Genomic DNA, 15,567 nt, shown 5'->3' with positions numbered 1-15,567 from the left:
AGAGAGAGAGAATGAGAGAGAGAGAGAGCACATGAGACCGGGGGAGGGTCAGAGGGAGAAGCGGACTCCCTGCCAAGCAGGGAGCCCGATGCGGGACTCGATCCCGGGACTCCAGGATCATGACCTGAGCCGAAGGCAGTCGCTTAACCAACTGAGCCACCCAGGTGCCCTATCCTGGCTATTTTTAATATCATTTAATGGAAAGTATGTCTATGCACAGAGGAACAAGTGTGGGCAAACTAAGAATCTGCAGTGTTTCATTAAGATAAAAATCAAGGCATTATGATCAATCTTGTCTACAAGGTGAGGTGTTGGGAGATGACCTAATCTAAGTTTCTCAGGACAGAAGCAAGGTAATTGGGACAATTAAGTGAAGAGAGGAAGTGGCCCAAGATCTCCCCAAAGGCAGAAGGGAAACCTACTTTCTCTAATTCTGCACCAAGAAATCTACAAAGATATATTTAGTCTGTACATCTTCCCAAAATAAATATTTATTTAAATATATTTCTTTGTTAGTGCAGATGTGAAGTTTTCCCACTCCATATGTCCTAAACTTTATAGAGCAAGTACCAAACAGCATGGGTTTCAATATTGCATGTAAAGGAAAATTACAAAGAATGTATTACAAAAATATAAATATCTGAATTGATCAGTCATAATTTCCCACTTTGTAAGGCAATCGGCTATTAATATTGGGATAAAGGAGAGTGTTAGAGAATTAATATCCCAGGGCCATTTTCAAAGATGGTAACAGTGGTTACTTTAATAACACTGTTTGTTCTACCTCATGATTTTGGCACATTTAAAGAAATATTTATTTATTTACTTGAAAGAGAAAGAGAGGAGGGGCAGAGGGAGAGAATCTTCAAGTAGATGCCCCTCTGTGGAGCCCGATGTGGGGCTTAATGCAGGGCTCGACCCCACAACCCATGAGATCATGACCTGAGCTGAAACCAAGAGCTGGACACTTAACAGACTGAGCCACCCGGGCACCCCTCAGTGACACATTTTAATATATTTGCTACAAACATAGCAAACTAGCAACTTCCTAAAAATAATTAACTAAAAAATTGCTCATCTCAAATGCCCCAAGTCTAAAAACTCCCTTGCTCCAATTAATTCTACAAAAATCATACCCATCATACTATTATCAAAGAACCTTTAAACATAGTATTTTTACAAAGATAGTAGTGAACCCATGGGAAGTGTCTGTACTTCTAAGTATATTAAGCAAACCCTGTTTAAAACCCATGATGTGTAGACGGTTTGGTTCGATTTTAAAAAAGCATTTCCCAAAGTGGCGTGTATTCTGCTGGACTCAAAGATGCTTCATGGCAAAGAAACTCTCTGATTCCCCTCGAGAGGTCCCCAGAACCCAAGGATTTGCCCAGAGAATTTTATTGTGAAAATGTGGGTCTATGTGTGTGTTCAGAGCACACGTTAACATCACACATTTTGGGAAACAATGTTCTAGGGCAAATGCTACAAAACCCAGCATGGATTTCTATGGGGAACACAAAAGAAGGTATTAAAATTCCAACATTATAAAATATGATGCCACAGCAGAAATATAGCAATATTATTTGCAAATTAAAAAGGCATGTCTAAACAAATTTATGAGTCATTCCCTGGTGACTATGCTTTCAACATTCTATCGTTTTTAACAAGTGTCAATGATACAAATGTATCCTGTATTGCACACTGAATTTTTTAAAGCTCCCACTAAAGCCCAAATTTTGATTTATATTGGAGAATTAAAGTAAAAAGAATAAATTAAAACTTACAATGCTAGTTAGATGGTAACTCTCATCCAACTAGAAAAGGGAATACAAAGACCTACCGATGACCTTAGAAAAAATCATTCAACATCTATTTTTTAAAAATAGTCAGAATTTCTTGGGCTGAGGGGGAAAATATTTTTTATTCTCCCTAATGTCTAGAACAATTATTTTTGGCTTTCCTGAGGATCACAGAGTTAATAAATATTAGATTGGACTCTATAAGATCTAAATCAAAGGATATAAAGATAATCAGAACAAAATAACACAAATCACTAGCATAAATTCACTTGAAATGAAAGAAGTTTAAGGAGAAAAGACTTGGGGAACATTTAAGTTAATGTAAACAGCAGTCTGATTATGCAAAACTTATTAAAATTATATAAAATGTTATTTTATTAATCTTTCAAATATGATTTTTTCTTAGGTGATGGGAGGGGCAATACACACATTGGTAAATATGCAAATTCTAGCAATCACTTTGTAGGGAGGTTTTGCTTTTGTAACGACAAGAGTAATGTATTCCCTTGCTTTGAAATACTAATATCTGCGCTGTTGCCTTTGGGAGCTGAGGGTAATTGGTGGGAGAGTATCATTTCATTGCAACACAGATTGTGTAGACTATTTCATTTAATCTTCACAACAGCTCTGCTATACTGTATAGTTGATTCCATTTTAAAATATAAATAGGGGGCCCATGCCTGCAAGATTATCCTGGAATAATTATTAATAGAATTCATGCACTGTCCAAGTTCCTGGTTCGGATGAGAGGTTGTAGAGTAAACATAGAAATTAGGAAACCGAGATGCAGAGAGATTGATAACTGACTAATCCTATGCTCATCCTTGGTTGATTCTGTATTGGAATCTAGTTATGCATGAATACAAGTCATTCTCTCTTCACTGCTCAGCACTGCATCAGAGCTGGCGAAGTCAGCAGGTGTTTTCGGGAGAGTAATTCAAAGATGAAGAAGTATGGCCAGTCCAAATAGAAATGGCAAATAGTCTAAAATGCTACATTAGAAAATCAGTTCTCGAGATTTTCCTGCTCCCAAGGATCTGCTCTTAAAGGCAAATTCTCCTAGAAGAAGTAACACAACTAATGAATTCATACTAAAGTAATAATGAATGCTCACTGAGTGGGAAAAGGAGCAGATGAAGAGAAACAGGAAGTGGTAGAGGCTGGAGAAGAGAAAGAGGGGAAATGGTGGAACGGAATCTGTCAACACGGACAGAAGCTCAACAATTGGGGGGGGGTAACTGGGTGGCTCAATCGGTTAAACACCTGCCTTCGTCTCAGGTCATGATCTCAGGGTCCTGGGATGGAGCCCTGCTCTGGGCTCCCAGCTCAGCGGGGAGTCGGCTTCTCCTTCTTCCTCTGCACCTCCCCCTGCCCCCCGCTTATGCTCTCTCTGTCTGTCTCAAATAAATAAAATCTTTAAAAAAGTTCAACAATTGGGAACTCAGTCTATTTCATAATTTAAGCCTCGATGTTACAGTCTAAGGGAAGAGCCTCCTAATAAGGTTAATAATGCTGCCAGAAGGGGGCAGTGTGGAACAGGAACGGGTCTGCGACTGGAGAGAGCAGAAGAGCGCCGTAGGAGGCATTACTGGCACAGAAAGGGACAATGTCCTCTCCGAAGTGTTGTGATTGCTTTGCCAACTTGTAGTCTTATCAGTTACCGCTTAATTAGTAGTGACAGAACCTTTTAATATTTAAAGCAGAACAGGGAAGAAAAGAAAGCAGAGGAAAAAGAGGTAGTTTACAAATGTAACTCGGGGAGAGGAGATCAAGGGTGCGATAAAGGGCGGGAAAGAACTCTGAAGAGCAGAGTGGGGTATGATGATTGGCTGAGCCACTCAGGAGCCTGAAAGAGGCGTTCCAACACTTGTAAGTATGGAAGTGGAAGTAGAGGAGGTCGGTATTATGCTAATTACTAAAGCTCCCTCTTGGTCAAGAGGGGGCAGAAAATGATAAAGGCAATGATTTGACCAAGCCAAGTTCTCAAGTCATGGCAACAATTATTAACTTCAGTGGTGTCTTTTAAGGGAAGGTAAAGGCTGTAGTTCTTTTTAAGATACACGTGTGGACATTAAGAGATCTGTTCCAGCAGTCTTTCCAGATGTCTATTATACACATATTCCTCCCCGAAGTGATTATCAATTATGTGGCTTACAAATGCAATCTGTTCTCCCTGCTGGAAGAAATAAAGGATAAATATCCTCAAAACAACACCATTACAAAACCTCTCTGCCCTTTGATTCAATAAAGAGGATGATAGGTTCCTAAAATGGAAGGGATAGCCAGGAAGCAAATCTTTAAAAAAAAGTCTCTGAAGAGCAGCAAGTATTGAAGGATCTACTGAGGGAAAGTAAGTAGTAAGACGGTGAAAAGAAAGAAAAGTATTCAAGACCCACATCACTCAAGAAACTCTGAGCTCTCATGACTGGGTTGCTTTGGTTATAAGCATAAATCAAACTTGGCTTATGTCTTCCAGCTCTTTTTAGGTTCTATCTTTGGGCTAATTCCAGTGCAGCGCCAATATTGCTTCATCTGGCAAAATCGAGCATGAAGAACTCCAATCTGTGGCCAGTGGAGGGAGAAGGAGACCATGTGACAGACAGAATGATGACCCCCTGGGGTAGGAGAGAGAGGATGATTTCTACAAAAGGCAGGTGAACTGGAAAGTTGAAAGTCTGGCAGAAGAAATGACTGGCATCTCTAACATGACATTCTATCTAACAAGGTTGTTGTGAAGATCAAGGGACATTTAGAACATTTTATTATCTGTAAAATACTATTTAAATGTAAGGTAGGGTTTTCCGCATACAAGGCTCTCAAAGGTTTGCTAACCTTTGGAAAGATTAACCCATCTAATTGCTATTGACTCGGAATGACACAAGACTGGGACATCTTTAGCGAATTAAGAACAGGGAGATAAATCCAGAAGGTAGATCACAGGGGGTTGGTATTTTTATAAAACCAACAAGCAAAAACAACACAAAGCAGTAGTAGGCTCCAAAAATGTCAGAATTATATGTAGATTTTCCATGAAAGCATTACATTTCCCCCCAGTTTTGTCATAAATTGGCCCCTGACATCAAGGTTGTAGCAGGTGGATTTATACTGTGTGGAACCCAAAAACTAAACTCATTTTTTAAAATTCATGTCAATCTGTCATCTGAATGTATATTTGCATTATAATCTGATTATCTATGTATTCAAAAACTCAATCTCTCCAAAATGTATTTGAGGAATATCATTTAAATATATGATAAAACTTGAAGCAATGTTAATCAACATAATGCTCAACTGAATTTGTTCTTTTCTGTATTTGTATAATTGGTAAGTTATATTATTTTATCCTTCTCTGTTAGTATATGATCTTCTTGCTTTCAGATGCTTATATGGTGTATGCATCAGATGATTCTTGCCAATAGTGAAGTAAGAAAATATATATCCAGCAAGATATATATATATATAAAATAGATATGTAAATGTATAAATATATAAATGTGTATAAATATATAGGTATATGAAAATAGAAAGATTTATATATCTTATGTAAATACATATCTTTTATTTTTAATTTTTATATAACTATATATAAAGATAATATCTTTTTATCTATAAATTTATATATTAAAAAGGTATATACATATATTTTTTTATTTACTCCCTTTGGAATTCTCTGCTGCCTTTATCTGTCTTTGAGATGTGTAATATTTTGCTGCACTTCTAAAAAAATCTGTTCTTAATCAATGTGGGTTATTAGCCATTTATACCTTAGTATGAATTTCAGTCAACATGGCTCCTCTCCTAAGAGCATTTGTGTATGAACTTTATTAGGGGGAGAAAAAAAAAGCTCTGTTTATTATGAAAATAACAATATGTAGATTTCTTTTTTTTTTCCTTTTTCTTGTAGAGGAAATAACCCTCCTCTCTTGATGCTTGCTACCTTGACCCTTACTGAGGTCATCAACTAGGGTTGAGGCTAGCCCTGCACATGGGTGTCTTGTATGTACATTCATTTTTTAAAAAATATTTTATTTATTTATTTGAGAGAAAGAATGAGAGAGAGAGAGAGAGAGCATGAGATGGGGGAGGGTCAGAGGGAGAAGCAGACTCCCTGCTGAGCAAGGAGCCCGATGCGGGACTCGATCCTGTGACTCCAGGATCATGACCTGAGCCGAAGGCAGTCGCTTAACCAACTGAGCCACCCAGGCGCCCTTGTATGTACATTCAGAAGTAAAGCAGCATGAGGAGTGGAGATATAACCAGTTGCATAACAGTCCTGAACAGTCAGGTAGATAGTATGTGATGGAGTAGGGGAGGAAGTTAGATGCAAATATACACAGTATACGACTGATAAGCAAAAAGGGTCTTTGGGAACCAAAGAGTAAGTAACTTAAGCCCCAGAATAATAAATGTTGATAAAATGGGCGATAGGCAAGTGTAAATCTATAACTATAGCACGGACGATGCTTCCTCCTGGCAAACTACTACATCATGCTTTCATCCCAAGGCATGACATTGTATCCTATCAATAGTCAAACAGAGATAAGCTTTTGGTCAAACTAGAAAACCATAAATTTTGCTTATACTCTTTTGCTTTTGAAATAACTTTTTTTTGGAAATACATTGTATCTATAAATCTATCTACATAAATATGTAGGTATAGGTATTTACATTCTATAAACTAGAGAAACCTATCGTAAAGAAAGTGAAGACGTTCTTCAAATCCCACCCTCCAGGTTAAAAAAAAAAAAAGTTAACTTTTAGAAGCTTAATTTCAGATGCCTAACTCTACATATATGAGTAGATAAATAGGTAAATAGCTCTAAATAATTCAAAATGGCATCTTATACTATTTTTAAAAACAAACAGAAGAGACTCTAATATAACTACTTGAATGAGAACAAAAACAACAAAAGAAATTATCGATGTTTCTTCATAAGAGACATAGCTTCCTAAAACAAAAAACAAAAACAACAAAGACAACATAAATATTCATTTAAAGTTATAGTGTCTAGCGGCCTCCTGTTCTGAAAGGTTAAGGGAAAAAGGCATACATCTTTTAATTCCCATAATTTGGCATGTTTACATTCTCGCATCTATAAAATTTATACTCTGTTCTACATCTGTAGTTCCTAAATTGTTTACTTATGGCCTATATTTAAATGGATTCACTGCTCAGCACCAAGCATTTGACCATGGTTTCTTGATTCTTTTTATTTCACGCATCTCATCGCTGATTATATTGTATCATTTGTGTTCCCAAAGAGGTTATATGCTTGAGGCAACCTGACTTGCCCAGATTCTCTGGTATAAAATTCATCAGTCATATTTTCCTATGAACCTTTCTAAAGAAATATTCTGTGACTCTATTTCCTACCATTAAAGTTGATTTCTCAATGTCAGGACTTCCTTCAGGGAATACTGTATCCTCTTGACATCTAGGAATACATGTTATTTCTTTTCTCTTATACATTTTGCTCCAGATTTACTAGTACTTGGCTGGCCTACATCGTCATTATTATTTGGGTATGGCCAGCTCCTTGTTTCATGATTTTCTACTTATATTTATTTGCTTGTTTGTTTTTAGTGGCTTATAGAAAAGGAATGAATTAAAATTCTCATTACTTTTACATCTTTAAGCAAAATTTTTGTAACTTATAGTAACTCACCAACTCTGTCATGACCATAACCTGACAAATATCATGTTATAAAAAGTACAGCATCATAGATACAAAGCACCGGCTGGTGGTTCCCAGAAGGGGTCCCCAGTGAAGTGGGTGAAAAAGGTCAAACGGTATCAATTTTCAGTTATAAAAGGAGTCCTATGGCTAATAATAGTATACCACATATTTGAAAGTTGCTAAGAGTAGATCTTAAGAGTCCACATCAAAAGAAAAAAATTGTAACTATGCATGGTGAGAGATGTGAACTAGACTTATTGTGGTGATCGTTTTGCAATATATATAAAATCATACTGTGCACCTGAAACTAATACGTTACATGCCAATTATATCGCAATTAAAAAAAGCAGAAAATTAACTGCAAAAAAAGAGCAGCTAATTAATACTACTTTTAAATCAAAGCAGTATATATTTTAAAATTTGTATTCCTCCACTTTTGCCTGCGTATCATCTTTCACCAAGTCTTTTTACTAATTAACGTATCTTCATACACCTGTGAATTTCTGTATATATTATTCTACTCTCTTCTTATCTATTTTCTTCTCCCTTTTGATCTTTCTGAATCTCTCTGATATCTCTTTCTCTCTTTTCACATGTCATTTTTTTCTTCCTTCCCCTCTTTCTTCTTTTTATCTCCCCTTTTGGGTTTTCCCCTGCTCTCTGTTTTCCACCTTTGCTTCTTTATGTTTCTTTCCTCCCTCTCTCCTTCCCTCCCTCCCTTGCTTTCTTCCTTCTACTTGTATTTTTTTTCCTTGAATTGGCTGTGATGGGAGTTTAGTGTTTCTAGTTTTACTGAAGACAAATTATGGTCCTTGTGAATTGATTCATATTTATCCAAGAAAATATTTTTTTCTTTTCCTTTTAAGTTGTCGTTCATTGTTATTTGTATCAGTGTTCCTTTGAAGCGAGAAGAGTTTTAAGTTTCTGTCCTTAATCATTTTCTTTTATTCTCTATGGATTGCTGCCTACTTTGAAATTACCACTTACTAATTAATATTATTACTTTAAAATCCAAAACTCAAAATTTAGCTGCAAATGTATAACTATTTTTCACAACGGCTTTAATTACAAAATTAAATTCTGGGCACTGGGGGGCACAAATTACCAAGGATCACTTTTTTAACCTATATTTTCAATAGATACTGTTTATATGTTACTTTTTAAAAATAAAAAAATACTGAATACAGAGTATTTTTTCATTCAGTGTATACATATTTGAAATCAATTCATTATAACTTTTTCCTAAATGATTTTTCGATTAATAAGAACTTCCTTAACTCAGAATTTTTATATTGTTTGGAATTCATTATCATATACAACTCCAAAAATTCTTCCTCTTCAATTTACCATCTCTTACTTCCAGTCCAAATTTTCCTATACCACTCCCCGACAGTGCCCACAAAAGAAGTTTATAGTATCTATGAGGTGTCTGCTAATAACATGTTATCATTTAACACATTTACTGACAAAGGAAATAAAATGTGCCTTACCCCCTCGCTTGTTGATCTTGGCATAGCCTGGAGAATAGCTCCCAGACATGGAGGACGAGCTGCTGAAAGCTACATGGGGGAGTCCAGACACAAGTGGTTCATCACATTTTTCTGAAAAGAAAAGAAAAAAGAGAAAGATTAAATATTTTAAAATAATGATTTGGTACGGTTTTTTAGTTAAAATAATTGTTGACTACAGTACAAATGTCAAAATCTATGATACAACATTTAGCAAGTGATCAGAATTTAGACAATTCAACGGTGATAATTTAAACTCCTGCTTTTTAAGAGTTGTAGCTATAACAACATGCTTTATGCTGAAGGGCCTCAATACAGACCTGCTGTCTAAGAGTCATGAGGAAAGGTGGTGGTGTTTATTTAACAAGTTTTGCAAAAGCTGGCATCCTCTGGAAATCTTCAGGGATTTATGCATTATAGGGGTAGAGGATTAGAAACGTTGATTAGAAACACAGAGATTGGAGGAGGGAAGACTAGGAGGCACCCTACCAAAGCTAAAAAAGCCTGAGAAATAGGGGTCAGAAAGGGAGAACAAGAATAATCATCACCCTGAAAAGTACTGCCATCTGAAAAATTAACCAGTTCCCATCATCCTCGACTAATCAACTGCATTGGGACCAGGTGATCCCTTGATTCCATTCTTCACTTGGCTTCAATGGCCATGAAGTTTTTGTGTTTCCTCCTTCCTCACTACTGCTTACTCTGATTCCTTCAATGTATCTCTCTCATTTTCCTAATGTCTAAATGTTAAAGAGCCCAGGACTCAACTCTTGGATCTCTTCTAGGTCCACGCATGCTCTCTGGGAAACTGCATCAGGAGTTGTGTGTTCTCATTCTGGAATATCCCAAATCCTACCCCCTCACATCACCTGGTCCAAGTGGCCACCAGAGATCACTGTTGTGAAAGACCGGATAGTCTTCCTTCCTTGCTTTTCTATCGTTCTGCACACAGCAGCCTAAGCGATGCTTACAGATGTAAGTGGGCAGGTGGCTCTAATGCTCACAGTACCCACTGGCTCCTGCTCTCAATCACTCCGAATCAAGTCTCACGCCCTCCAGTGGCCCGCGCTGGCCACTGGACTGGTCACATCTCTCTCCAGCATCCTTGTCCATTGCTGTCTACCACTAGGGCCCACTTCCTCTTACTGCAACATCAGGCCAACTCCTGCACGGCCTTCTCGATTACTCTTCCAGCCACCTCAAGGCTCTTCTCTCTGGTCTCTGTTCAAAGTCACCTTTACTGCTGCAGACAGGCTTCTCCAGTCTGGCCAGCGAAATGAGCACAATGCTACTATCACTCTTGGTCCCCACTTCTGGCTTTCTTTTCCTTCATAGCACTCAGAGCTCCTGAGTTTTTTTACTCATTTGTTTGGTTTCCTTTCTCTCCCACTAGAATGGCTGCTCTGTGGGAATCAAGTTTTTGATAGTCTGCTTAATGCTTACTCTCCAGTGATGGGAACTGCACCTGGCACTTAGCACATACTCTAAAAACATTCATAGAATAAATGAGTGAATGAATGAATGAATGAGAAAAAGAACCAATACAATCTGACAATGGCAGAGTCCCAAAACACACTGTCAAATTACAAGACGGCACACCACCGAATCGGAGAGGTGGTCTTCAATCCTCCACAAATGTTTACACATGCTCAGTACTGTTTAATAAGACAGAGTTACACTACATATTCTAGGATCCTTTCTATCTCAGATATTTATAAATGGAAGAAAAGTTAAGCAACAGAAGGAATGAACTCATGTTCTTGAAAAGTCACTCAAGTGGAGTGAGGTCCCCAGAGATACTGGGGAAATGACTTATGATTCATTATCTTACCACTCAAGTGTGTACAAATCTGAAGTTAAAAATGAACATATCCATCATCATAAAATATAGTTAGATTTCTTATTTTTCTTAAGTATAATGCAATACCTCTGGGAAATATGGCATCTGTGTATGAATATATTCCCCAGAAAGCTCAATGTAAAAAGATGAAAAGATGAAAATAAAATTTATTTTTTAAAATAATTTTTTATTGTTATGTTATTCACCATACATTACATCATTAGTTTTTGAGGTAGTGTTCCATGATTCATTGTTGTGCATAACACCCAGTGCTCCACGCAGAACGTGCCCTCTTTAATACCCATCACCAGGCTAACCCATCCCCCCCTCCCCTCTAGAACCCTCAGTTTGTTTTTCAGAGTCCATCATCTCTAATGGTTCGTCTCCCGCTCTGACTTACTCCCCTTCATTCTTCCCCTCCTGCTATCTTCTTTTTTTTCTTAACATATATTGCATTATTTGTTTCAGAAGTACAGATCTGTGATTCAATAGTCTTGTACAATTCACAGTGCTCACCATAGCACATACCCTCCCCAATGTCTATCACCCAGCCACCCCCTCCCTCCCACTCCACCCCCACTCCAGCAACCCTCAGTTTGTATCCTGAGATTAAGGATTCCTCATATCAGTGAGGTCATATGATACATGTCGTTCTCTGACTGACTTATTTCACTCAGCATAACACCCTCCAGTTCCATCCAGTCGTTGCAAATGGCAAGCTCTCATTCATTTTGATGGCTGCATAATACTCCATTGTGTATATATACCACCTCTTCTTTATCCATTCATCTGTCGATGGACATCTTGGCTCTTTCCACAGTTTGGCTATTGTGGACATTGCTGCTATAAATATTGGGGTGCACCTACCCCTTTGGATCCCTACATTTGTATCTTTGTGGTAAATACCCAGTAGTACAATTCCTGGATCGTATGGTAGCTCTATTTTCAACTTTCTGAGGAACCTCCACACTGTTTTCCAGAGTGGTTGCACCAACTTCCATTCCCACCAACAGTGTAGGAGGGTTCCCCTTTCTCCGCATCCCTGCCAACATCTGTCGTTTCCTGACTTGTTATTTTTAGCCATCCTGACTGGTGTGAGGTGGTATCTCATGGAGGTTTTGATTTGGATTTCCCTGATGCCGAGCGATGTTGAGCACTTTTTCATGTGTCTGTTGGCCATTTGGATGTCTTCTTTGGAAAAATGTCTGTTCATGTCTTCTGCCCATTTCTTGATTGGATTATTTGTTCTTCGGGTATTGAGTTTAAGAAGTTCTTTATACATTTTGGATACTAGCCCTTTATCTGATATGTCATTTGCAAATATGTTCTCCCATTCTGTTGGTTGTCTTTTGGTTTTGTGGACTGTTTCTTTTGCTGTGCAAAGGCTTTTTATCTTGACGAAGCCCCAATACTTCACTTTTGCCCTTGCTTCCCTTGCCTTTTGCGATGTTTCTAGGAAGAAGTTGCTGCGACTGAGGTCGAAGAGGTTGCTACCTGTGTTCTCCTTTAGGATTTTGATGGACTCCTGTCTCACGTTTAGGTCTTTCAACCATTTGGAGTCTGTTTTTGCGTGTGGTGTAAGGAAATGGTCCAGTTTCATTCTTCTGCATGTAACTGTCCAATTTTCCCAACACCATTTGTTGAAAAGACTGTCTTTTTTCCATTGGACATTCTTTCTTGCTTTGTCAAAGATGAGTTGACCATAGAGTTGAGGGTCCATTTCTGGGCTCTCTCTTCTGTTCCACTGATCTATGTGTCTGTTTTTGTGCCAGTACCATACTGTCTTGATGATGACAGCTTTGTAATAGAGCTGGAAGTCTGGAATTGTGATGCTGCCAGTTTTGCTTTTCTTTTTCAATATTCCTCTGGCTATTCGGGGTCTCTTCTGGTTCCATACAAATTTTAGGATTATTTGTTCCATTTCTTTGAAAAAGGTGGATGGTATTTTGATGGGGATTGCATTGAATGTGTAGATTGCTCTAGGTAGCATTGACATCATCACAATGTTTGTTCTTCCAATCCATGAGCATGGAACATTTTTCCATTTCTTTGTGTTTTCTTCAATTTCTTTCATGAGTATTTTATAGTTTTCTGAATACAGATCCTTTGCCTCTTTGGTTAAATTTATTCCTAGGTATCCTATGGTTTTGGGTGCAATTGTAAATGGGATCGACTCCTTGATTTGTCTCTCTTCTGTCTTGTTGTTGGTGTATAGGAATGCCACTGATTTCTGTGCATTAATTTTATATCCTGCTACTTTACTGAATTCCTGTATGAGTTCTAGCAGTTTTGGGGTGGATTCTTTTGGGTTTTCCACATAAAGTATCATATCATCTGCAAAGAGTGAGAGTTTGGCTTCCTCTTTGCCGATTTGGATGCCTTGGATTTCTTTTTGTTGTCTGATTGCTGCGGCTAGGACTTCTAATACGGTGTTGAATAGCAGTGGTGAGAGTGGACATCCCTGCCGCGTTCTTGATCTTAGGGGAAAAGCTCTTAGCTTTCCCCATTGAGAATGCTATTCGCTGTAGGTTTTTCATAGCTGGCTTTTATGATATTGAGTTATGTGCCCTCTATCCCTATACTCTGAGGAGTTTTGATCAAGAAAGGATGCTGTACTTTGTCAAATGCTTTTTCTGCATCTTTTGAGAGGATCCTATGATTCTTGTTCTTTCTTTTGTTAATGTATTGTATGATGTTGACTGATTTGCGGATGTTGAACCAGCCTTGCAGTCCAGGGATAAATCCCACTTGGTCCTGGTGAATAATCCTTTTAATGTACTGTTGGATCCTATTGGCTAGTATTTTGGTGAGAATTTTTTCATCCATGTTCATCAAGGATATTGGTCTGTAATTCTCCTTTTTGATGGGGTCTTTGTCTGGTTTTGGGATCAAGGTAATGGTGGCCTCATAAAACGAGTTTGGAAGTTTTCCTTCCATTTCTATTTTTTGGAACAGTTTCAGGAGAATAGGTATTAATTCTTCTTTAAATGTCTGATAGAATTCCCCTGGGAAGACATCTGGCCTTGGGCTTTTGTTTGTTGGGAGATTTTTGATGACTGCTTCACTTTCCTTAGTGGTTATAGGTCTGTTCAGGTTTTCTATATCTTCCTGGTTCAATTTTGGTAGTTGATACATCTCTAGGAATGCACCCATTTCTTCCAGGTTATCTAATTTGCTGGCATAGAGTTGCTCATAATATGTTCTTACAATTGTTTTTATTTCTTTGATGTTGGTTGTGATCTCTCCTCTTTCATTCATGATTTTGTTGATTTGTGTCATTTCTCTTTTCTTTTTGATAAGTCTGGCCAGAGGTTTATCAATCTTGTTAATTCTTTCAAAGAACCAGCTCCTAGTTTCGTTGATCTGTTCTACTGTTCTTTTGGTTTCTATTTCATTGATTTCTGCTCTGATCTTTATTATTTCTCTTCTCCTGCTAGGTTTAGGCTTGATTTGCTGTTTTTTTCTCCAGCTCCTTTAGGTGTAGGGTTAGTTTGTGTATTTGAGACCTTTCTTGTTTCTTGAGAAAGGCTTGTATTGTTATATACATTCCTCTCAGCACTGCCTTTGCTGTATCCCAAAGATTTTGAACAGTTGTGTTTTCATTTTCATTGGTTTCCATGAATGTTTTTGATTCTTCTTTAATTTCCTGGTTGACCCATTCATTCTTTAGTAGGATGATCTTTAGCCTCCATGTATTTGAGTTCTTTCCGACTTTCCTCTTGTGGTTGAGTTTTAGTTTCAAAGCATTGTGGTCTGAAAATATGCAGAGAATAATCCCAATCTTTTGGTACAAGTTGAGACCTGATTTGTGACCTAGGATGTGATCTATTCTGGAGAATGTTCCAAGGGCACTAGAGAAGAATGTGTATTCCGTTGCTTTGGGATGGAATGTTCTGAATATGTCTGTAAAGTCCATTTGGTCCAGTGTGTCATTTAAAGTCTTTATTTCCTTGTTGATCTTTTGCCTTGATGATCTGTCCATTTCAGTCAGGGGGGTGTTAAAGTCCCCCACTATTATTGTATTGTTGTCAATGTGTGTCTTTGCTTTTGTTATTAATTGCCTTATATAATTGGCTGCTCCCATGTTCGGGGCATAGATATTTACAATTGTTAGCTTTTCTTGTTGGATAGACCCTTTAAGTAGGATATAGTGTCCTTCCTCATCTCTTATTACTTTGTTTTAAAATCTAGTTTGTCTGATATAAGGATTGCCAGCCCAGCTTTCTTTTGGTGTCCATTAGCATGGTAAATGGTTTTCCACGCCCTCATTTTCAATCTGGGGTGTCTTTGGGTCTCAAATGAGTCTCTTGCAGACAGCATATTGATGGGTCTTGTTTTTTAATCCAGTCTAATAGCCTGTGTCTCTTGATTGGGGCATTTAGCCCATTTACATTCAGGGTAACTATTGAAAGGTGTGAATTTAGTGCCATTGTATTGCCTGTAAGGTGACTGTTACTGTATATTGTCTCTGTTCCTTTCTGATCTATGCTGCTTTTAGGCTCCCTTTTTGCTTAGAGGACCCCTTTCAATATTTCTTGTAGGGCTGGTTTCATGTTTGCAAATTCCTTTAGTTTTGTTTGTCCTGGAAACTTTTTATCTCTCTTTCTATTTTCAATGACAGCCTAGCTGCATATAGTATTCTTGGCTGCATATTTTTCTCATTTAGTGTCTGAAGATATCATGCCAGTCCTTTCTGGCCTGCCAGGTCCCTGTGGATAGGTCTGTTGCCAATCTAATGTTTC

The 15,567-nt window shown here is 37.8% G+C and overlaps 1 protein-coding gene across 1 annotated transcript in view; it reads right to left on the bottom strand.

Moving 5' to 3' along the window:
• Positions 1 to 9,577, bottom strand: part of CNTNAP2 (contactin associated protein 2) — a 1,403,550-nt gene extending 1,393,973 nt beyond the window's left edge. The window contains exons 1-2 of the mRNA XM_088018399.1: positions 9,565 to 9,577; positions 8,968 to 9,078 (exon numbers count right to left, since the gene is read on the bottom strand). Coding sequence (XP_087874525.1) covers positions 8,968 to 9,078; positions 9,565 to 9,577 — 124 coding nt within the window. The remainder of the gene's footprint in view (positions 1 to 8,967; positions 9,079 to 9,564) is intronic.
• Between the last annotated feature and the right edge of the window lie 5,990 nt (positions 9,578 to 15,567).

The sequence above is a fragment of the Eumetopias jubatus genome, unplaced genomic scaffold, assembly GCF_037043125.1.
Source record: "Eumetopias jubatus isolate StellerSeaLion01/CBP00866 unplaced genomic scaffold, mEumJub1_p1.0 scaffold_14, whole genome shotgun sequence".
Taxonomy (NCBI): domain Eukaryota; kingdom Metazoa; phylum Chordata; class Mammalia; order Carnivora; family Otariidae; genus Eumetopias; species Eumetopias jubatus.
The sequence above is the reverse complement of the archived record's forward strand: the minus strand, read 5'-3'. Positions and strand labels throughout refer to the sequence as shown.